General features: G+C 40.7%; 1 protein-coding gene across 1 annotated transcript; it reads right to left on the minus strand.

Annotated features, from left to right (window-relative positions):
• Positions 1-2: 2 nt before the first annotated feature.
• Positions 3-22,878, minus strand: CATSPER4 (cation channel sperm associated 4). Its single transcript, XM_074302556.1, has 10 exons — positions 22,807-22,878; positions 22,546-22,626; positions 22,180-22,323; positions 18,747-18,848; positions 8,793-8,890; positions 8,386-8,506; positions 7,870-8,003; positions 5,528-5,711; positions 1,026-1,246; positions 3-299 (listed from the first exon to the last, which is right to left on the minus strand). Exons 1-10 carry the CDS (start codon positions 22,876-22,878, stop codon positions 50-52), a joined length of 1,407 nt encoding a protein of 468 aa, XP_074158657.1. The 3' UTR covers positions 3-49.
• Positions 22,879-23,288: the final 410 nt, after the last annotated feature.

The following is a 23,288-nucleotide window of genomic DNA, read 5'->3' on the forward strand; positions in this document are numbered from 1 at the left end:
GGTTTGTTGGGGATGCTGATCTCTAAAATCTCCTCCTAAATCTATGGACTCATTTTTGGGAGAGTCTCTCTTCCCACAAGGATCCAAGACAATTTGCCTGCTGCCATGGATTTGAGGAGGAGGGCGTCCCCAAATCAGGAAGCCTACCCACTTTTTCTTTGTTTATAAGCCTAGAGAGAATGTCTTGACTCTGCACCGAGGTTGCACTCTCCCCTGAAAAGGTCCGGCTCCGCTTCCGATGCAGCATCTCTTCTTCTTGCTCCTGGTTGAAGCGGATGGAGCGAACCTCTTCCACAATCCTAGAGGAATAGGGATGGGGATGGCGGTGGGCGTGGGGGGTCGAGGATCGGAGAAAAAAGGGCGAGGGAGTCAGAAACAGGACTTAGAGAGGCCGGGCACAGCACACTTCTCTGCTAAGAAAGGAGGCTTGCGTCTAGGGGAGGGAGTAGGGAAAAGGGAGGGAAAAAATTTAGAACACAAGATTTTGTAAGGGTGGATGCTGAAAATTACCCATGAATATATTTTGAAAATAAAAGGCTTTAATTTTGAAAGGAAGGGAAAGGGAAATGGAAAGGGGAAGGGGAAGGGAAGAGAAGGAAGGAAGGAAGGAAGGAAGGAAGGAAGGAAGGAAGGAAGGAAGGAAGGAAGGAAGGAAGGAAGGAAGGAAGGAAGGAAGGAAGGAAGGAAGGAAGGAAGGGAGGGAGGGAGGGAGGGAGGGAGGGAGGGAGGGAGGGAGGGAGGGAGGGAGGGAGGAAGCTTTCTTCTACCTGCAGGAGTCTCTACTTAATTTCTTACAGACTTGCCCCCTTTCTCCTAGGTTAACTCCCCCTGTCCCTTCTCCCAAAAGTCTTCTCCACTACTACCCTCTCCCCTTTCCCTCCCAGGCCGTCTTCCCCTCTGGATAGCTCCCCAAGTTGAAGACTCTCTTCCTAGCTGGGCTTCTGGCCTGCAGAGCTGGGTTACCCTTCCCCACCCACTCACCCCGACTTCTTCCAGGTCCCCTCCCCCCCCAATCCCGGGCCTACTTGTTGAGCTCCTCCCGGATCTCCTTGTAGGCCTGTAGGTTCTCCTGGATGCCTTCGAGCACAAGACAGAAATTGTCGCAGGTGTTCTCGTTGAGGTTCTGCATGGGTCCCCCAGCCAACGGCTCCTGCTTTGGGGCCCCTACCCAATCTGCCAGGCAATCCCTACAGTGCACTAGCTGAAGCTCTGGCTTCTCATCGCTCGTGTAATCTTCTTTGGTCACCTAAGCACAACACAATCACAGCACACATTTCTGTAGCGTCTCTTTCTTTCCCAAAGCCCTGTGGAAGTAGGCAGAAGGGTGGTGAATTTTCTGCCCATTTTAGAAGTGTGGGAACTGAGGTTTAGGGAGAAGAGGAGGTCACGAAAATCACCGAGGCTGGAAGGAACCTCATACAACCCCTACCATAGTCAGGAGTCCTCCTAATGGAATCCTAGATCTGTGGTCATCCAGCCTCAGCTGGTGCCTCCTTGGAGAAGGAGTTTCAATAAGTCCCGGGCAACCTGATTGACTTTGGGATAACTGATTGTTAGGAAGCTTTTTTTCTCTTTCTATTAAGTCATATTCAAAGTCTTTATTACCTGCTAATCCTATGGGAATACATCTAAAAAAGCTAATTCCTTTTCAAAATGGTGACATTTCAAATGCTTGAACAAAATTATGTCCCTAACTACCTGACATCTAGGGGAGGAGTGGAGGGAAGGAGAGGAAAAATTGGAACAGAAGTTTGTGCAAGGGTCAATGTTGAAAAGTTACATTGCATATGTTTTGTCAATAAAAAGCTATAATAAAAAAAATTATGTCCCTAATATATTTTGCCTAGATTATACCTCTATTCCCAGTTTCTTTTCTGCCTCTCCCAGTAATAATAATAGTACCTTAAGATGTGCAAAATGCGGCACAGCGAAATCAGGAGGACCGGAGTTCAAATCTGACCTCAGACGCTTAATACGTCCTAGCTGTGCCCAGTAACCTGGGCAAGTCCCTTAACCTCAATTGCCTCAACAACAACAAAATTTGCAAAATACTTAGTAGATAGTATCCCATCTGGTCAACACTAAGAGGTAGGTGCTATTATTATTCTCATTTTACAGAAGAAAATGAAGAATGTGGAGGTCAACAGCTGACAAATGTCTGAGGCAGGATTTCAACTCAGGTTTTCCTGTCTATTTTTTTCATATACTCTATACTCTATCCACTGCTCTACCTAATTGCCGTTAGAGTATACATCTATATTTGGCATGATCTCTAGATACCATGATATCCTGGCTGCCTTCTGGATAAATACTCCCTCCCATTTATGCCCTTATCCAAATCAATGATAAAATGTTGAAGAGCAGAGAGCTAAAGATAAAACCCTGGGACGACCTATTAGGTACTTCCTCCAAGTTGATTATTGTGATATTTTGAAGGATCTATGATCTCACCCATGGGGGCACTCCCTCCAATGGTACAGATGGCTATATATCCATGAGTACTCATCATGTCAACTCCTATTCCTGTTCTCTCATAACTTTTTAGGAGTTGCATAGAATCTGCTACTTCTTTGCAGGAGTTGTACCTAATCTACTATCCACTAGATCACCCAGATACCAAAATGTCCATTGGTTATTCCTCAGCTTGCCACATAACTTGCCTTCTTTGGTCATGGATCTCTATAATAATGTCTTTTATCTTTCTTCTCCTACAAAATTCATCATTGGCAATAAGTTCCAGCTAACTCAGATCTACCATGTACCTTTCTATTGCTCTTCTGGTATTCCACAAATTAAATTCTTTGAAAATTGTGGTATATGATTTGCAGCCAACACTGGCTTATGATGTTTAATATGTTTGATTAATAGTACTGCAGTTTTCAAATGCAATCCACCTCTCCCCCAACCCCCCACACCTTTCCTTCTTTTCTTTCTTTCCTTCTTTTCCATTCAGAGTCAGGATAATCCTGTTCATTCATTGTCCATCTGCAACTTCAGTTCAAAAGGAATACCCAAATAGATCAGCTCTACAGGCTGATCTGCAGAGCAACCAATAGCGATTCTTCATCTACTTCATTTTTTCTAGTGTGGGTGATAGGCTGAATTCTTGAAAGATTGGACTCTTGAAATACATTCAACCTCATCTGAAGACAGGACCATTTAGAAGATCTCATCATGTAAGGGGAATCCCCCTTCTACCTAGACTATATGCTAGAAATCCTCTTAAAGAATAGAATGAATGCTTGAATAGGAGCAGAGCATAGAACACAACGATTATATGTCTCCTGACTAGCTCAGACCACACATGGAATGTAGTGTTTGATTCTGGACACTCCATTTTAGGATATATGGTCTGAAAAGTGCAGAGCATACAAGTTCCTTTGTTTATTGTTTATTAACTATTAAAAAATTAATTCTGAAATCCAAATTCCTATCTCAAAACTTCGCCAGTTAGGTGTTTTTGATAATTGTTGCGTGCTGTCGTCTCTAGAAGCTGCTGGATTGCTCTCTGGGAAGAGATCTGCTGTGTCTACTCAAATCTCTCAGACAGATTCTTCTTCCTGTAATGAACCGTTGTCTCCAGGCAGTTGCTGTTAACTCTTGTCCAAAGAAGTGACTTCCCTTCCTGCAGAGAGCTCCGTCAAGCCTGATGCAATTCAGAGTCTTCTTCTTGAATCCTGGCTCTGAATCTCCTCCAGCTCCTATCCTTCTCCAGGCCGATCTGCCCTCTGCGCCCATTGCTGTCTCTTTTTATCCTCCCAGAGAATGGGCGTGGGATAATGCAAGGGCTTCTGGGAAGAACCACCCCAGCCAATGAGCTTGCCCCCTCTATCAAGTCAACCTGAGTTCTCACCTTGTAACTATCCAGACAACCTCAGTTCTCACTTAGTAATCCTAACAGATAATGATAAGAAGATTCCTTGAAAGAGCTCTCAACAGAAGTTACTTTTCTCAATGACCCTGTACTCATTAACATTAGGAAAGGCATACAACACAGAAAAGTGGTCAGCAAAGAGTTTTGCTCCTAAAATGGCCACAATTCCTACCTTCAAGGAGCTTATATCCTAATGGGGAGATAATACATAAAGTGGAGAAGGTAAGCTGGGGGAGTATACCCATGAGGCAGTATAGTGTAGAGATGACCAAGGAGTTTGTAGAAGTTCCTAGTAAGATGAGGTGAAGGTTCACCTCCAAGGTCCACCATCTCCAAAGGCAAAATCCAAAAAAATTCTGAAAGGAAGAGGGGGGATGACTGGACTGTAGAAAGCATGGTGTGAAATATGTCAATTCAAAGGTCATTGAACATTGGTCATTGGACAGCAACTAAACAAGTCTATAGGCAGTTCTCAAACTACAGGATTCTTAGCCTTCTCTGCCATCTTTCCCATAATTCTGCCATCAACAGAGCAGAAAGTAGTTAAAAAGAATTAAAGATCATCTACATTTTCCTGTTTCATGAATTGTTAAGGCCAAAGAATTCATCTCCACATGACAAGCCTATTAGAATTGAGCCTTTCTAAACTTAGCTAGGCTAATTTTCAGAAAAAAGGACACATTTTGTTGCCAGTATCATAGTAGAAATCTTTCCTCATACTAACATGTGCCAGATTTTACAGTTCACCAGCATATCTTCTGAAAATTGATGGTGACCTCCACATTATGATAGTGTTTATGGAAGGAGTGAAGTACCTTCTTGTTGTCAGATATTCTTTCATCAATATTTTTTAGACCAGTCATTCAACTAATGCAGGATCTAATTAAATATCCAAGCCAGGATTTAAACACAAGTCTCCCAGTCGAATATTCCTTCCACTATGCCATGATATCTCTTAATAGTGGACTTGCTACTTACTGTAGCCAGAGGAAATTCTAGGCATCAAGATAAGTAAGTCTTAATAACCCTAACTTTCTCTCTCCTGTGTGTCCCAGTCAATATTTGTTCCCCCAATCGGTAAAAAAAAATAAAAATAAAAAAGAATTTTAAGTGGCTACAGTAGCAACATCAAGCATTATCCACATATCTATATATTCTCCAGAAGTCCTGCTGCTCCAAATCTCCACCCTGCTGGAAAACACGGTATTCTAGGATTTAGAGATAAAAGAAACCTAATCCTAAATTCATTCCTAGCCCTGCATTTTATAGATTAAAACACAGAGACCTGGAGATTTGTGATTTGAATAAGGTCACACACCTACTTAATAGGAGTAGGGGATTTTAATTCTCAGTCCCAATGCTTTGACTACCATATCAGGCTTCCTCTTAGGTCCTACCCTTTCAGAAGTTCTCCTATCTTCTGCTAAATCTTACCCCTAAAGGTTCAGAATGTAAACTCTTTGAAAAATGAGGCCCATTGGAAAATGAAGACCCCCATCATTCTTATACCCTCCAGCCTTCAGAATCCTTTCTCAGTTCCTACAACTCTGATTCCTAGTACTTTGGTTCCTGACTCCAAGGAGTAGTGATTTGCTTATGGATTGCCCTTGTTAACCCCAGGACAGGGCACATTGATCAATGATGATCACTTACCTCCAGGATGGTGAAAGGAGTCACCTCCTGCTGCTGCTCCCGTTCTCTCTCCTTCATCATCTCTTCCAGGTTCGTGGTCACGACAACCACCAACAGGTTAATGCCGATGAAGGCACCAAGGGTGATGAAGACGGCAAAGTAAACAGCACCCCCGATCTCTAGCCCGTATTCCCTATTATCCATCCTGGAGACAGCAGGGACCCCTTGTCACCTTGTGCCCCTTCCCTGAGTAAGAGAGACTGGAGATTCTGCTGTGCCTAAGGTTGGGGAGGTGTAGAGAGCCGGAACTCTGGAGATGTATACTTGAAATAAGGTGTTAACTCAGTGGAATTGATAAGATAACAGTTCTCTAGTATACATATACTTAATACTTAGCACAGTGATGTAATGGTTCTCTACTTCACACATACTCAGTATACTGTAATGATGTAATTGTAATAGGGTATTTAAACTGGGGACAAAGTCAGATTCAGAGGGAGACTGGTTAAGATTAGCAGACTGGCAGACTGCTGGAGGATTCTGGGTCAGACTATGAGAGACACTGTGTCTGTGTAAGAGACAATAAAGACTTTAGACTCTATTCTTGTCCATTATTGTTATGTCTATCCGGCTGAGACCAAGGCCCTTCCAGAGGACCTCCAGAAAGCTAGCCCGAACATTACAGCGAGGGCCAAAAGAACTCAGGAGGTTGGTCTAACTTGATGAGGGAGAGAGGGTATTGAAAATAGCTTGGGCTTATGCCATATACCACAGTCAGGTCCAAAATGAATTGTTATCTGAATATAAAGGTCACATCATTAAAAAATTTTAAAAAATTAAAAAAAATAACAGGGGAAGAAATGGAATTACCTTGCATGAATATGTCTAGATAAAAAAACAAGCAATAATTAGAGAAAATAAAATGGACAATTTTGATTATATAAAACTGAAATAATTTTGTGTGAACAAAAGCAATTCAACTATAATTAGAAGAAAAGCAGTTAATTAGGAAAAAGTCTTTTCATATATAGCTTTGGCAAAATTTTGATATATATGTATTGCGAATTGATTTTTAAAAAGTAATATATACAAAATAAGAACCATTCTCTAATAGGAAAATTTAAACTACTGGTAGTCATATAAAAGAATGTCCAAATTACAACTTAGAGAAATAAGAAAGTACTCTGAGCTCTCACCTGATACTTGTCACCCTGGCAAAGATGACAAGATAGAAAAAAAGGCAAATCTTGGAGGGGCTGTGGGAAGATAGACACTAATGTGATGGAACTATGAAATAGTCCAATGGTTTTGAGGGAAAACACCTTAGAATTATACTAAAAAAGTAACAAAATTGTATGTACCCTCTGACTCAGCAGTACCATTACTAGACAAGGAAATGCCCCAAGGAAATTAAAAAAAAAAAAGAGGGAAAGATCTCACATGTACCAAAAATAGTAATGCCAACAACTTTTTTTTTTCTTTTTTTTTTTGGTAGTAGCAAAGCACTAGAAAGAAAGTACGCACCTATCAGTTAGGAAATGGCTTAACAAATTGTGGTCAATGAATGTAATGGAATATATTGCTATGTTGTCAAATAATAAACATGGAGAATTCAGAGAAACTTGGGAAGGCTTGTATGAACTGCTGCATAACAAGGTAAGCACAACCTGGAGAATAATTTACATAATGATCTTAATGAAGTAAAGGAAAAACAATATTGAAAGACCTTTAAGCAGTACAGTGTATTCTTATGATCTTTGATAAATTTCTTAACCTCTCTGAACCTCAATTAGGGATTAGACTAAATGACTTCTGAGGAACCTTCCAGCCCAAATCTGTGTTTCTGTGATTCTAGAAGGACTGATGTACTTATAAGGCTTGTCTTCCACCTCTGAACAAAGAAATGGTTGCTTAGAGGTACAGAATGAGGTATGCATTGCCATGGCCAATGTATGGATGTATAAAAAAAAAAGGAGGTTATGGGCCTAAAAGAAATTGAACAAGATTCCTTCATTCCTTGGAAACCAGATATTTAAGTGACAAATGAAGGATGTCTCAGCTTTGCTTTTCCTTCAAGTTTTATTCTCTTGGCCTGAAGGGCCACACATTGGAAGTCCCCAGTTCTCCATATCAGCAGCCCTTTTTTCTCCCTATGAAAAGCACCCCCCTTTCCCATTTGGAGCCTTCCTATCTGATTTCCCATAAGATGCTCCTCTTCCTCCAATCAAAGATTCCCTTATCATCGGCCCTCACATCCCATTAGGAGCTTTTCATCATAGCTTGTAGGATGTTTCTTTTCTCAGAGGTTTTGGGCAAGGCTTAATCCCATCCCACATCTCAGAGGGGCCCATTACTTTACTCACTGAAATTCCTGATAGATGTCGACCCAGCCATCCTGAGTGATGCAGATGAAGAGTGTATAAAGGGCTACTTTCATATTCTGGAAATGTTTAGGGACCATGGAGCCAAAGAGGGTGACTCCAAAAACAGAGAAAACCTACAACGATAAAAGGATTTGGAGCTGGAAAATACTCAGAGACCATCTACTCCAAACCCTCCACTTTAAAGAAGCTAAAACTCAGAGAAAGTCACAGTAATGTGTTTGCGTGATGATTTAGGTTCACAAAACCCTTGGGAGACAGGTAATATAAGCATTGCTACATCCATTTTGTAGATGGGGAAAGGGAGATTCCAAGAAGGAAGGAGATTTGTCATGTCATCCTTAATGTCATATCAGGGATTTGCACTCATGTTTCTTGACCCTAAGGGTAGTGCTCTCTCCAGGGGTTAGGGTCAGCAATGATTTTAGAAAGGAAGGCAGGGAAAGGGTCATAGGGTGGGAGAAGGTTCCCCAAAAAGGCCCCAAGGAAGGGACTGACCAACATGAAGAAGAGGATGAGTGCCATGATGTTGGCCATGTCAGGAATAGATTGTATAATGACACGGAGAATCCGGGCCAGGGGCTCCACTGCCATGCATACATGCACCAATCTCAATACCCTGAAGAGGGGAGAGGGTAGGATCGATCAGGTTCTTCCATCCTTTCCTTACTCCCTCCCAGAGACAGTCCTGACTCACTCCATTCCATTCTCCCTGGGGTGGCCAAATAAACAAGTGATTTTCAGCTTCTCAATTCCCCCTCTCCCATTTATGTACCAGCCTATATATAGCCTATTCTTATTACCCTTCCCCACAGATGCACCACATGATCTGCCTTCTCTGAAGCCCTAGGCTGTAGAGCAGCAACTCTGGCTTAGAGAGACAGGCTGGTCTTCACACCACGTACCTCAAGGTGTAAACGATAGCAATAGCATTGAACACTTCGAAGAAGAGGCTCAGCACCAGCATCAAGACGATTATAAAGTTGAGTATGTTCCATCCATCCTGGCAGGGAGGGGGCAGGAGTTGGTGGTCAGAGGCAATCATCTAAGACTCAGCTTCCCTGCTACTCAACAGATGTGTTATCACTGACCCAGTGCTTTATACCACCACATGCAGCACCAGTCAGTGCTCCATGCTGCCATGATCCACAATGTTAAGTCCCATAGGACTTGGGGAGGGCATCAAAGCTTTGATAACATTGAGAAGATGCACTAACTATTCCCAGATAGTTATATAGAACCAGCAGCAGGAAAAAAAAGCATTGGAAGCCATTCCCCAATTAATAGTCAAAGGATATGAACAGATGAAGAAATTAAAGTCATTTCTAGTCATGAAAAAATGCTCTAAGTCACTGTTGATTAGAGAAATGCAAATTAAGACAACTCTGAGGTACTACTTCACACCTCTTAGATTGGCTAAGATGAAAGGAAAAAATTATAAATGTTGGAGGGGATGTGAAAAAACTGGCATACTAATACATTTTTAGTGGGGTTGTGAACTGATCCAACCATTCTGGAAAGCAATTTGGAACTATGCCCAAATAGTGAATCTACTGGATATGTATTCCAAGGAGATCATAAAAAGGGGAAAGAACCCACATGTGCAAAAATGTTTGAGGCAGCCCTTTTTCTAGTGGCAAAAAACTGGAAACTGAGTGGACGCCCATCAGTTGGAGAATGGTTGAATAAGTTATGATGATGAACAGGATGATTTCAGAAAAGCCTGCAAAGACTTAGATGAACTGACACTAAGTAAAGTGAGTAGAACCAAGGGAACATTGTACATAGTAACAAGAAGATTATGAGATGATCATCTGTGATGGACTTGGCTCTTTTTAGCAATGAGGTGATTCAAGGCAATTTCACTAGACTTGGGGTGGAAAAATGTTTGCTTCCAGAAAGAGGACGTTGGAGATGGAATGTGGATCATGGTATATTTTTATCTTTTTTATTTGTTTGCATATTTTTTTCTTTCTCATTTTCCCCCTTTTGATTTGATTTTTTTCTTGGACAGTGTGATAAATGTGGAAATATGTTTAGAAGAATTGCACATATTTAACCTATATTAGATTACTTGCTTTCTAGGAGAGGGGGAAAGTGGGGAAGGAGAAAATTTGGAACACAAAGTTTAGCAAGGGAGAATGTTGAAAATTATCTTTGCATGTATTTTGAAAAATAAAAGCTACTATTATTTAAAAATAAAATGAAAAGGGATTTTAAAAAAAAGGAAAAAGACTTAGGTCAGACAAAGAAGATGCTCAGGACCCTCAAAGTAGTGAATGTAGTAATCCCATCATCACATCCTTATGAGTCTGTTCTACCCAGCTTCGTGAAACCCTACACAGAGACAGAGGGAAGGGTGAGGAAGTATATATAAAATTCAATCCATTCTCTAGTCGGCTGTCAAAGTGATCTTCTGCAAATGTAGGTCTGACCTTGTCATCCATCTAGTCTATAAATTCCAATGGATCCCTATCACTTCCAGGAGCAAAATTCTCTTAAAGCCTTGACTTTTAAAGCCCTTCATATTTTAACCTGCATTCTACCTTTGCAGTTTTCCCATGCCTTACTTCCTTATCCCCAACTCTATGATCCAGGAACCTGTCCTCCTGGCTGTTTCTCAAACAATATACTCCAATCTCAGGACTCCATGCCATACCTCATACCTGGAATGCTCTTTCTCTGGATCTGCAAACTTCTGGTTTGCTTCAAGTCTCAGCCAAAATTCCATTTTCTACAAGAAGTCTTCCTCAATCTCCTTAACATTGGTTCTTACTGCCTCTCCTTTCTCTCTCCATTCCTATTCTCTCCCTGCTCTCTTTCCTCTCTCCCTTTCCCTCCTTCCTTCTCTCCTTCCCCTCTGTCTCTGTCTATCTTTGTTTCTCTCTGTCTTTCTTCTTTCTCCTTCCTTCCTTCTCCCATCCCTCTCTCTCCTTCTCCTTCCCTCCCTTTTTCCCTTTTCTCTTTCCTTTCTCCTCCTCCCTCCCTGTTCATTCTCTCTTCCCTCCCTCTCTCTCCCTCCCCTTCTTCCATCTCTCTCTCTCTCTCTCTCTCTCTCTCTCTCTCTCTCTCTCTCTCTCTCTCTCTCTCTCTCTAGTCTCTGTCTCTGTTTCTCTCTCTTATCTATCTCTTTGTGTAGTGTGTGTGTGTGTCTGTTTTGCTCTCTCCCTTCCCCTCCCTTCTCTTCCTCTTCCCCCCCCTTTCTCCTCCTCCCTCCCTTCCTCTTTCTGTCTCTCTCTCCCCCTTTCCTTCTCCTCCTCTTTCTCCCTCTACTCTTCCTCCTTCTTCCTCTCTCTGCCCCTCCTCTCCTTTCCAATTTATCCTTATTTGTACATAGTTCTTTGCATGTTGTCTTCCCAGTTAGACCGAATTCCTTGAGAGCAAGACCTTTGCCTTTCATTATATTCCAACTCTTAGTACACATAGTAAGTACTTAAATATTTGTGGTCTAGAAATTATCTTGACTTTCTAGAGAATGATGGAAAAAGTAGTTGAAAACATGAACTACCCAGAAGTGTTGGTGTTCCTTGATTATAGCACTGTCTTTAGGAAAACTCCAGAAGAACATGAAGAAAGAACAATAAAATGTCTAGAAGAAAATGGTCTGAAGTTTTGATTGACAAATGCTTCTTTTGTATAGCCCTTATCTAACTTGTGGGTTACATTGATTTGCCACAAAATTTGACTACTAAGCCAGAGAAATCAAAAGCACTCTGGACTAGGGCACATCCACAGAATCTTCAAGATCTATAGACTTTTTTAGGATTTGGTGGATTTTATCTCAAATTTGTTTTTTTAAAAGACTTTTAAAATAAAATATGATAAATCAAATCTATTTTATAAATAACAAATATGGAATTAATATGAAATAAATATAATAAGTGTTAAATAGAAATAAATATAAAAATAAATATACATTAAATATATTTTATATAAATAAGGTAAATTTGACAAATGTAGAAATATATTTAGAAGAATTGCACATATTTAGCCTATATTGGATTACTTGCTGCCTAAAGGAGGGCGTAAGGAGAAAGGGAGGAAGAAAAATTTGGAACACAGGGTTTTATAAAGATGAGTGTTGAAAACTATCTTTATATGTATTTTGAAAAATAAAAAGAGCTATTTTAAAAAATGCAAATAATAAATGAGAAATATAAATAAATGTTAAGTATAAATGATAATAAATAAAATCCATGCTGCTATTGATGAACCATTGTATAAATGATTTCATTCTTGCTTAAGTGGTTGAAGAGAAACAAAAAGACAAGAAATGAAGAATATAATCTCTAAAGTCCTTTGGAGATCCATGGCATAAAGACGTAAAGACTTGGCCAATTGTCTCACATGGGTGCCAGTGTTGGCTTTAATACATCCAAGCCAACCTTTTATCTTGCATACAAATGCCAGTTGGAAGGCTTGAGAGCATTCCTGAACCAAAACAATAATGGTCCCCAGAATCCAGGTGCATTTGTCAGAAGAGAAATGGGCCACAGTAAATCTTGTATACATATCCTGTATACAAACTGGAGTTCTTGATATTTAAATGGGCTGTTACAGAGAAGTTCAAAGATTAAATACATGAAGTAAGAGTATAAATATGGAATAACAACATATTAGTGTCATTTTCTGACCAATACTCAGTTGAAGTCTGCTTGCCAGAGATGAACAAGATAACTAGAAATACAGCATATAATGCCAGTCAGATGCCCTGTCCCAAAGGTTCTATGATACTTTATTATACTTTATTATATAAAAGTTTGGGACTCCCATCAGACAGTCTCATTGAACGATCCCTCTCTGCCTCAGTTGTCCTTAGGTGACCAGTGAAGAAAGATGAAAGGATTTATGGGAGACTCTAAGAAGTGAAATAAGGATGGTTTCAAGTGTCATCCCCTTAAAGGTACCTTTCTTTTGAAGTAATGATAGCAGTTGGAGCTCTACGATGCAGGTACTCAACCAGACTATTCCTGATACCTCATATGGTACCAGGAAGCCTATCTCTACATATGGCCATGAAAGCTTCACATGATTGCTTTGGTCATATGGATCAAGAAGAGGACCAGGACCCTGAATTGGTAAGAAATACATTTTACTAGTTCCAGATGGCTATGATTGTCACCAAGAGGTAGGTAGCTTGTGCTTACCATATGCAAAGGACAGTATTTTCAATTCATGCTACTTATTTGGAGAATGAGAATATTAGAAACCATTTAGAACTTGTCATCACTAAGTTCCTATCTCTGGAAGGAGAAAGCAACAACATAAGCCATAAAGTTGTCATACATTAGGCAAACATGCTGAACTTAGAAAATTCAAATCCCATCTCAGACACTTAGTAGCTATATGACCCTGGGTAAATCAATTCACCTCTGTCTGCCAGAGTTTTCTCATCTGTAAAATGAGGGTGATAATAGAACATATCTCATAAGGTTGATGTGACAAATGAGATAATATATGTAAAGTTCTATGTAAATACTGGGTACTTAGGTGGTACAGCCAGGTTTGGAATCAGGAAAACTCATCAGTGAGTTAAAATCTGGTCTTAGACACTAGCTGTGTGATCTTCGGCAAGTCACTTTATCCTGTATGCCTCAGTTTCCTTATCTGTAAAATGAGCTAGAGATGGAAATGGCGAACCCTTCTAGGGTCTTTGCCAAGAAAACCACAAACAGGGTCATAAAGAGTCAGACTTGACTGAAAAATGACTGAACATCATCATCATAAAAATGCTAGCTGTAATAATGATGACTACTGCTTCACAAGGTATACAAAGGGTATCCCTTAAGCAGGATACTTACTAAGAAATTGTGAGAGATTTAGTTCTCAGACTTCCTGAAAAAACTATTTCAGGATTTATCAGTTGGGGAATGGCTGAATAAGTTATACTATATGAATGTAATGGAATATTATTGTTGTACAAGAAATGATGAGGATGCTGATTTTCAGGAAAGATTTGCATGAACTGATGCTGAGTGAAGTGAGCAGAATCCAGAGAATGTCCATAATAACAAGAACATTGTGTAATGATCAACTGTGATAGACTTGCTCTTTTCAACAATGAGGTGATTCAAGGCAATTCCAATAGACTTATGATGGATGGAAAGTGTTATCTGCATTGAGAGAGAACTATGGAGACTGAATATGGATCAAAGCACAGTATGTTCACTTTTTTGTTGTTTGCTTGTTTTTTTTCTCTTTTGACCTAATTTTTCTTGCACAGCATGACAAATATGAAAGTGTTTAGAAGAATTGCGCATGTTTAATCTATATTGGATCGCTTGCTATCTTGGGGAGGGCAGAGGAAAGGGAGAAAAAAATTGGAACACAAGGTTTTGCAAAGATGAATGTTGAAATCTTTGCATGTGTCTGGAGAAATAAAATACTATTAAAATTTTTAAAAAGGAAACTACTCCAAGTCAAGGCCTCTAACAAAGGAGGCAGCATTTTGCCAAGAACACTTGGGGTTCTTGGAACCCATTAGGGGCAAGGCAGAAACTTTAACAGCAGCTGTTCAAACACACATTAGCATAAACTGACATCAAAAACAATACTTTTTCTCAAGAATGAATGAGTTTGAAATATTTCAGTTACATATGTTGCTGATGAATACATTAGGGACATGGAAAGCAGAGCAAAGTAGAAGTAACATGTAGTTTTCCTATAGCATGAGCACATGGGAAATAGCATTTTCATGGAAAATGATGCCAGCCAGTTTATACTCCACCTACTAATGTTTGACTGTGATCCATATGCTTTGGAGTCCCTGAGAGTAGAGAGATTGCTGATACAATATTTCCCAAGTGAGAGAGAAGCTACAGTTTCAGCCCAGAAGAGTCCTGTAATGCTTGTGGCCAATACCCCAACAAGGAGACAGCATTTTGCCTTAGTTGCCCTCCCTGATGAGCCTCCTTTTTGGAGGAAGTTTTTTTTTAATAGCTTTTTATTTATAAGATATATGCATGGGTAATTTTTCAGCATTGACAATTGCAAAATCTTATGTTCCAACTTTTCCCCTCCTTCTTCCTGCCCCTCCCCCAGATGGCAGGTTGACCAATACATGTTAAATATATTAGAGTATAAATTAAATACCATATATGTATACATGTCCAAACAGTTGTTTTGCTGAACAAAAAGAATCGGACTTTGAAACAGTGTGCAACTAGCTTGTGAAGGAAATCAGAAATGCAGGACGACAAAAATAGTGGTTCATAGTCATCTCCCAGAGTTCTTTCGCCGAGTGTAGCTGGTTCAGTTCATTACTGCTCTATTGGAACTAATTTGGTTTATCTCATTGTTGAAGATGGCCACGTCCATCAGAATTGATCATCATAGGCTTGGAGAGACTTACTATCAACTGATGCTGAGTGAAATGAATAGAACCAGAAGATCGCTGTACACTTCAATGCTGTATGAAAATATATTATGATGGAAGTGGATATCTTCAACATAAAGAAGATCCAACTCACTTCCAGTTGATCAATGATGGACAGAAACAACTACACCCAGAGAAGGAACACTGGGAAGTGAATGTAAACTGTTAGCACTACTGTCTATCTACCCAGGTTACTTATTATACCTTCGGAATCTAATACTTAATGTGCAACAAGAAAATGGTATTTACACACATATATTGTATCTAGGTTATATTGTAATACATGTAAAATGTATGGGATTGCCTGTCATAGGGGGGAAGGAATGGAGGGAGGAGGGGGATAATTTGGAAAAATGAATACAAGGAATAATATTATAAAAAAATTACTCATGCATATATACTGTGAAAAAAAATTCCAAAAAAAAAAAAAAAAAAAAAAGAATTGATCATCATATAGTATTGTTGTTGAAGTGTATAATGATCTCCTGGTCCTGCTCATTTCACTCAGCATCAGTTCATGTAAGTCTCTCCAGGCCTTTCTGAAATCATCCTGTTGGTCATTTCTTACAGAACAATAATATTCCATAATATTCATATACCACAATTTATTCAGTCATTCTCCAATTGATGGGCATCCACTCAGCTTCCAATTTCTGGCCACTACAAAAAGGGCTGCCACAAGCATTCTTGCACAAAGGTCCCTTTCCCCTCTTTAGTATTTCTTTGGGATATAAGCCCAGTAGTAGCACTGCTGGATCAAAGGGTATGCACAGTTTGATAACTTTTTGAGCATAGTTCCAAATCGTTTTTCTGGAGGAGTTTTTACACATGTAGCCAGCTGGTAATAATACTGCTTTCCCACACACTATATGCATTTTTCTTTTTCCTGATATTGCATATGCTCATAGATGCATGTATTAATTGTTGTATCATTTGAGTATGCTTCTGTTTTTACAATGTTCTTTTTTCATGTTTATTTGCATTTATATGATGCACATGGAAATCACTGAATGTGCTCCTATGGGTCTAGACTTATACCTTGTTCTTCTCTCCCCAATATGGGGAAAAGTTACAATTTTCTCAGCCTTGATGTTGCCCTATCATTGATACCCACTGAGGTATAGATAGGACGGTACCGTTTTCAGGATCCTTACCATCCTGATGATCCTCCTTCAGATGAGCTCTGATTTGTCAATGTTCTTTCAAAAATATGGCTCCATCAATACCTGAAAACATGGTCCATCAATTGGGTAATGGCAGAACAAATTGCAACATATGGATGTTGTGAAATAGCACTGAGTTATAAGAAATGAAGAAAGAAATGGTCTCAGAGAAAGCTGGGAAGATTTGTGTGAACTGATGCAGAGGGGAATGAATAGAACCAGGAATACAATTTATACAATAATCACAACAATAAAGACAAAAACTTTTTTCCCCTGAGGTAATTGAGGTCAAGTGCCTTGCCCAGGGTCACACAGCTAGGAAGTGTTAAGTGTCTGAGACCAGATTTGAACCCAGGTCCTCCTGACTTCAGGGATGATACTCTATCCAAGTGCCACCTAGCTGCCCCCAGAGAAAAACTTTTAAAAACTTAAGATCTCTGATTAAAATAATGACCAACTGTGATTCCAGAAAATCAGTAATGAAATATGTTACCCACCTCTAGAGAGAGAGAGGATAGATTCAAGAAATAGCATGAAATCTAAGTTTTTGGACATGAATAAAGGGGGAGAATTTGTTTTGTCAGACTATGTATATTTGTCACCTACCCAGCCATTCAAGAAATATAAATTTATTAAATGCCTATTTTATGCTAAGCACTCACTCTATAAATATTATCTCATTTAATCCTCACCACAACCCTAGATGTTGCCTCTGTTTTATGTTGAGGAAACTGAGGCAGGCAGAGGTTTGTGCTTTGCCCAGGGTCACACATCTAGTAAGTATCTAAGGCTGATTTTGAAGTCAGACCTCCCTGACTCCAGGCCTGGCACTCTATCCATTGTGTCACCTAGTTGTAAATAATAAAAACCAAAATAGTCCAACCAGGGAAGAGAATAGCAAAATCATCCCCTTCCTTGATGTAAAAACTAGACTTTTCTTAATACAAAGAAGGACTGGTCAAAGAGGTTGAATCAGGAGAAGATAGTTATGGAGGGCAAGGAAGCAGAGAATTCCCAGAAATGGGAGTAATAATAGTACCAGATGTTCAAAGACAGGGAAGACAGGAATGAGAAAAGGCCCCTGGATTTGATGAGTCAGAGATTATCTGAGGAAGCAGTTTTCTCCGAGGATGAGTTGGTCTCGGCTACACAGACATATAAATGAGGCATTTAGAGAGACACCCACATGTTATTTTTCACAGTCACACATAAACAGATACATTCACCCATTTGTCCTCTCCTTCCCACAGATACGTCATGTAGAAATATATGCCCTCCCTCATCCCACAAGACAGACACACATAGAGATACGTGGACACCATGTGCCCAGAGACAGGTAGACAATCACAGCCCATTCATTGATTGTGATACACAAAGACAGTCCCAGAGAACAAATCTCCAGAAATCTCCTTCTCCAGAGAAAGACACACAGAAATACCAAAATATATTAATTTCCTCTGTATGGACATACACACAGACATAGACACCAACGGATGTTCTAAACGCACAAACACAGACAAAAACACATAATTACATATACACAAACACATCCCAAAGATGGACAGATGGACATCCACAAATCGACAAACATACAAGCACATACCATTATGATAGAGAAGGACACACCCCTCCCCACAATACATATAAAGCCATATAGACAAGTACGGCTGTATAGCCACACACACACACACACACACACACACACACACGCACACACACACCCCTACACCTATCCCAGACAAACAGAACCCCTACCAACAGAAAAATAAAAAATGGACAAATTGATCATCTCTATCTGTCTCTGTCTCTCCCCCTCCTTCTCCCTTTCTCCCTCCTTTTCTCTAACTCTCTGTCTCTGTCTCTATCAGACACACACATACATACACACTCTACACTCCATAGATATTTATATACAGACGTATGTATATCCTGCCAACTGACACATACACACAGATATATAGACCCCACCCCCACTCCAATGGACAGATGAACACACACAGATATACCGCTTCCTCTTCACACACAGACATAAAGGCACTCACCTTTTAGAGAGACACAGAGACACATCAGATACTCTCACACAGCACTCTCCAGGCAGACATCTACCCACAGACATTGCCCCTCTGAGAGAGTTGTAGCCCAACCCACTAAAGATGGACACACATCCGTTACAAACCATAGAGACAGACGCCTACTCACACCCTTGCCCATGTACTCAAATCTCACAAAGAAGCCTTCAGCAGAATTCAAGACGTATAGGAGCAGAAGCATGGTGGAGCAGGGAGCATGTTTGGGGACTGGAGGAACAGGACTGAAATCACCTTCCAGAAGATCCAGAATCCATTAAACCAGCCGAGCAGAACCTCACACAAGAGAATTGTAAGCACAATGTCATCTATAGCAGAGAATAACTCATAGTGTTGCTACATGGGAGTGAGAGAAAAAGAGAGAGAATGTATCAGTTGGACAGGCCTGAGAGTAAGGAGAGATGTGGCTCTGGGCTTCAAGGGTGGGGAGCAACAGGAGAGGGAATGACAAGAGGGTCTGGGTGGGACAAATGAGGAGAAAAGAGGGAGGATATCCCTAGTCATCCCCACTTCCTCCCTCCACTATAGGTATCTTAAAACTCAGCCTTAGAGGGGCAGCTAGGTGGCAAAGTGGATAGAGTACTGGCCCTGGACCCTGAGTAAGTCACTTAACCCTGATTATCTCCCCTTCCCCCCCCCCCAAAAAAAAAAGCCAATTGAACTCTAGGCAGCATAGTATACAACAAGGAATAATAGACTTAGACTCATAGGACCTGGATTCAAATCCCAACTCTTCTACTTAATATCTTTTGACCAGGTCACAAAAATTTCTGGGCTTCAGTTTCTCTTATCTATAAAATGATTAGGCCTCTCTTTCTAGTGTCATATCTATGATCCTTGTGCTAGAAAAGAACTCAGAGCTCACTGGGTCCAACGCCTTCCCTCCCATTTAACAGATGAGAGAAAAGAGGCTAGACACGGACTAAGAGATTTGCTTATGATCACATAACTAATAAGAAACAGAGCCCAGGTTGGAATCCCCAAATCCAATGATTTCCTCCTAGGTTCTCTCTTCCTTGAAGCTACTGTCCCAGCTTTAAGCATCCCCTCTAAGCAAACCGTTTCCCAAATTCCGACCCAATTCCAATTATTTTTTGAGCTCCAGACAAACCTGCATCTCCAATAACCCATGAAAAACCTTCATAATTCAACCTGCGAGCCCAAGCCAAACTCATCACATTTCTCGATCCCATCTTCAAATCCAATCTTCCAGTTTCTATCTATGACACTATTACTACAGTCTCCTGACTTTAGAAACCCATTTTTGGTTCTTTCTTCCTATTCACCACCCTCTCTTCCAGCCTCCATCATCATGAGCAGGTCATCATCTCCTGCTCTTCTCAAGTTTTACTCAGTCTTCTCCTACTTGATACATGTTAAACTTTTAGGCAAAAGAGGTATTGATAAATGTTTCTAATGACTGGCTTTCTAGAAAAAGAAAAAGCCAAAATAAACATTTTAAAGTCCAATACAAATTATTCACATTTTCTCCATCACTTTCTTAATTCTACACAAACAACAAAACAAGAAATCAAGCCCTAATTTGTTGTAAATTCTTTGGTGTGAAGGTTCACACTGAAATTTGAAGAATTGGTCAATTTTATGTTTATTGAACTCAGCTCTAGAACACTCCTACCTTCAAACCAATTTCTCCATTCCTTCTTCCCTCTTATTAAGGAAGGAAACTGGCATTTGTGGTTGGAGAAGCATAGCAAGAGGTTAGTCAAAGTTCCCAGTAGATAAAAGAGTGGCCTCTGATATTTGCGGTAACCTTGGTAGTTTTATTTTAAGACCAGATAGCAGGCTTTTCTTGAAGTCAGAAAAAACTGGGATCAAAATTCAGTTTCTGATACAGTCTCTGAGTGACCAAAGGCATTTAACCTTTCAGTATCCCAGACAACTGGGCAACATCATAAGTTACAGGTTGGTTCCAACCTGCACTGGTAAGTGTTTCCACATTGGGAGTTCTCCATACCTGTGAAATCACAAATCCAGACAAAAACAAAAATATTGTAGTCATGGTATCTGAAAGGGGAAATAGGAAGGAGAGGAGGAATAAGTGTCCTTTGTTCCTGGGACTGCCAGACACTGGTGAAAAAAGTTAGCCGTCAAAAGGTCATGTGGCTTGAGAACTAAGAGCAACAGATCAGAACAGCCAGAGGATAAACTTGGGGTACCAATAAACAAATGTTTCAGCCCCAACTGGAGCTTAGATTGGCTAATTAATACATACTAGTGATATTATAATGAGGGCAAACAACATAGATGGAATGTCCAACATTTATGTCCAAATGTTGTCTGAGGACAAGGGAGGTAACTTGTCCAATGTCATGGTCACGCTCTGTCCAAGTGACAGAGCCAAGATCTGAAGCCCAGCCATCTGAGTTCAAACTCTGTTTTCTTCTTACTCCACCATATTGCCTTCTTTTGGTCTCTCCAAATCCAATCTAATGCTCATGAGCCCATCTTCCCCAGGAGACCCTCTCTGATGACCACCCTAAAATTGGGCCTAACAGTGGCTGGCTGTGGACCTCTCGCTGGCCACTTACACTTAGCACTTAGTACAGAGTTCACATGCCTCAGTCTTGTCTCTCTTATGGAATAGGAAATTCCCAGTAAATAAGAACAGATGCAGTGTTCTCTTTGCTCTTCTCTCCCAAACTTGAGGTTTAGCCAAGGACAGTAGACACAGAAAATGCTCGGTGAAATCTTGTTGGTAGGTGAAAGGATGGGAAATGGGTAGATCTAAAGATTTATCCATCAGTGAATGAATGAGAGGAGGAGGGATGAATAGAGAAAAAGACAAATGGAAAATGATTGATGAAGGAATGAAGGATGGAGAGTTAGATGAAAGAATAGGGAGGGATAAATGAAAAGATGGATTGGGAGGAATTAATTGGGGAGGAATGGATACAAGGTTGAATGAATTGGGAAAGGAAATATGGAAAAAATAAAGGATGAATGAGGGATGGTGATGGGAGAAATAGATGATAATATGATTGGGGATGGATACATGGAGGGCTCAGTGGAGAATGAGAAAGAGTAATGGATGGGGAAGGTATAGGTGAAAAGATAAGATAGATGAGAGAAAAATGGATGATAATGGCAATGGGTGAATATTTATGGCAAAGGATAGATGAAAAGATGATTCTATTTGGGAAAAGAGATGAGTAGAAAGAAATAGACAGGGAAAGATGGAGTGATGATGATGAGAGAAAAGAATGGATGGATGGAGAGAAGATGCTATGCATGGGAAGAATAGATGGAAATTAAAGACAAAAAAAATAGGTGCTATATAGGAATGGAAAGAAATGGAATAATGGAATAAGCATTTATTAAATGTGCCAGGAACCGAACTAATCATTTTTTTTTACAAAATTTATCTCTTATTTTATTCTCACAACAACTCTGGGAGATAAGTACTATTATTATCCCCATTTTACAGATGAGGAAACTGAGGTAGACAGAAGTGAAGTGACTTGCCCAGGTTCAGACAGCGGGTAAGTGTCTGAGGCAGAATTTGAATTCTGTTCTTCCTGACTCTAAGCCCAGTGTTGTATCCACGATGCCACCTTGGGTCCTCATCAGGAGAGGAATGGATAGGGGATGGAGAAAAGAGGAAGATCCTGGCTGGGGGGAGGGTCAGAAGTGGGGACCTCGGGCCCACCTGGCCAAGGTAAATGTTAGTGCGGGCAGCGATGGTGATGGCGTTGGCCACCAGAAGCAGGGCCAGTAGCATCTGGAAGGCCGGATGTCGCAGGAGCTGCTTGATATACATGTAAGTGATGAACTCCTGCATGTCCCAGGCATCCTGGGGAGGGGGAGAGCAGAGACATCACTGTGAGGGACGGACAGTCACACCATCACAAGGGAGTCCTGGGCAGGGCAAGGGCACCATGGAGGGAACCCTGAGGGTGCCACAGGGGTGGGAGGGGGCTGCAAGGGATGGAGTGTCACCACAGAAGAAAGGGACCATGAGGTGGAAGAGGAAATGTCAGTGTGGGGCTTCTGGCCACTTCAACCAAGGCCTTACTCTGCTAATCGTGACTTCATGACGATTGATAAGCACTTTTTCCTCTGGCCTTCCATAGGAATCTCGCAAGTTTCCACCATCCTAAAGAAGGAAAAGGGAGGGGCTTCACTCAATATCCAAAATGCCAGGGGAGACCCCCTTCTCATGAGAGGTCCTCCAGACTTCTCTCCTTATCTCCCTCCTTCGTGTCTCCTTCTTTCTCTTAATCTCTCCCTCTTCCCCCACCTAGAACATTCAGCCTGAGGTGTCAGGATCGCTTACCCTGAAAAGATTCACCGGCCTTTTTTGATCCTTTTGGTCCCAATGTGTCCATTCAGGTCCATCCACATTCATCGTTCCAGCCTGGCTCAACGCCCAACCTTCACAGAATCCCGATTCCAAGAATTCTAAGCCAGCCTTTCTAGACCACCTCACAAAAGGAACCATGTGACCATGTGCATTCCAAACTCTCCAAGACCCCCCTTCCAAGCCACAGACCTGTCTGGAGGGACGTAAGGCATCTTGGAAGTTGGGGACACCCAAGTGAAGACAACTCAGAATACCAATGACTTGTTACCCTAGAGCCTCCTGGATCCAGAGCTACATTTGAAGAATAGAGGAGATTCCTGCATCTTATAAGGCTTAGAGAATAATCATGGTATTCTATCTAGAGCTAGAAATAGAATCTTCTATCTTGAGATAGAGTTCATGTAGATCCACCATCTCTTTTATTTTTAAACGGAGAAAATGTCTGTGTACCTAGA

The sequence above is a fragment of the Sminthopsis crassicaudata genome, chromosome 3, assembly GCF_048593235.1.
Source record: "Sminthopsis crassicaudata isolate SCR6 chromosome 3, ASM4859323v1, whole genome shotgun sequence".
Lineage (NCBI taxonomy): Eukaryota > Metazoa > Chordata > Mammalia > Dasyuromorphia > Dasyuridae > Sminthopsis > Sminthopsis crassicaudata.

Coding starts and splice junctions, on each gene's coding strand:
- CATSPER4 (XM_074302556.1), bottom strand. CDS start 22,878: ATGAATGTGGATGGACCTGAATGGACACATTGGGACCAAAAGGATCAA. Junction 8,891..18,746: donor GATTCTGGATCTTCTGGAAG/GTGATTTCAGTC, acceptor CCTCCCTGCCAG/GATGGATGGAACATACTCAA. Junction 300..1,025: donor ATCCGGGAGGAGCTCAACAA/GTAGGCCCGGGA, acceptor CTATTCCTCTAG/GATTGTGGAAGAGGTTCGCT.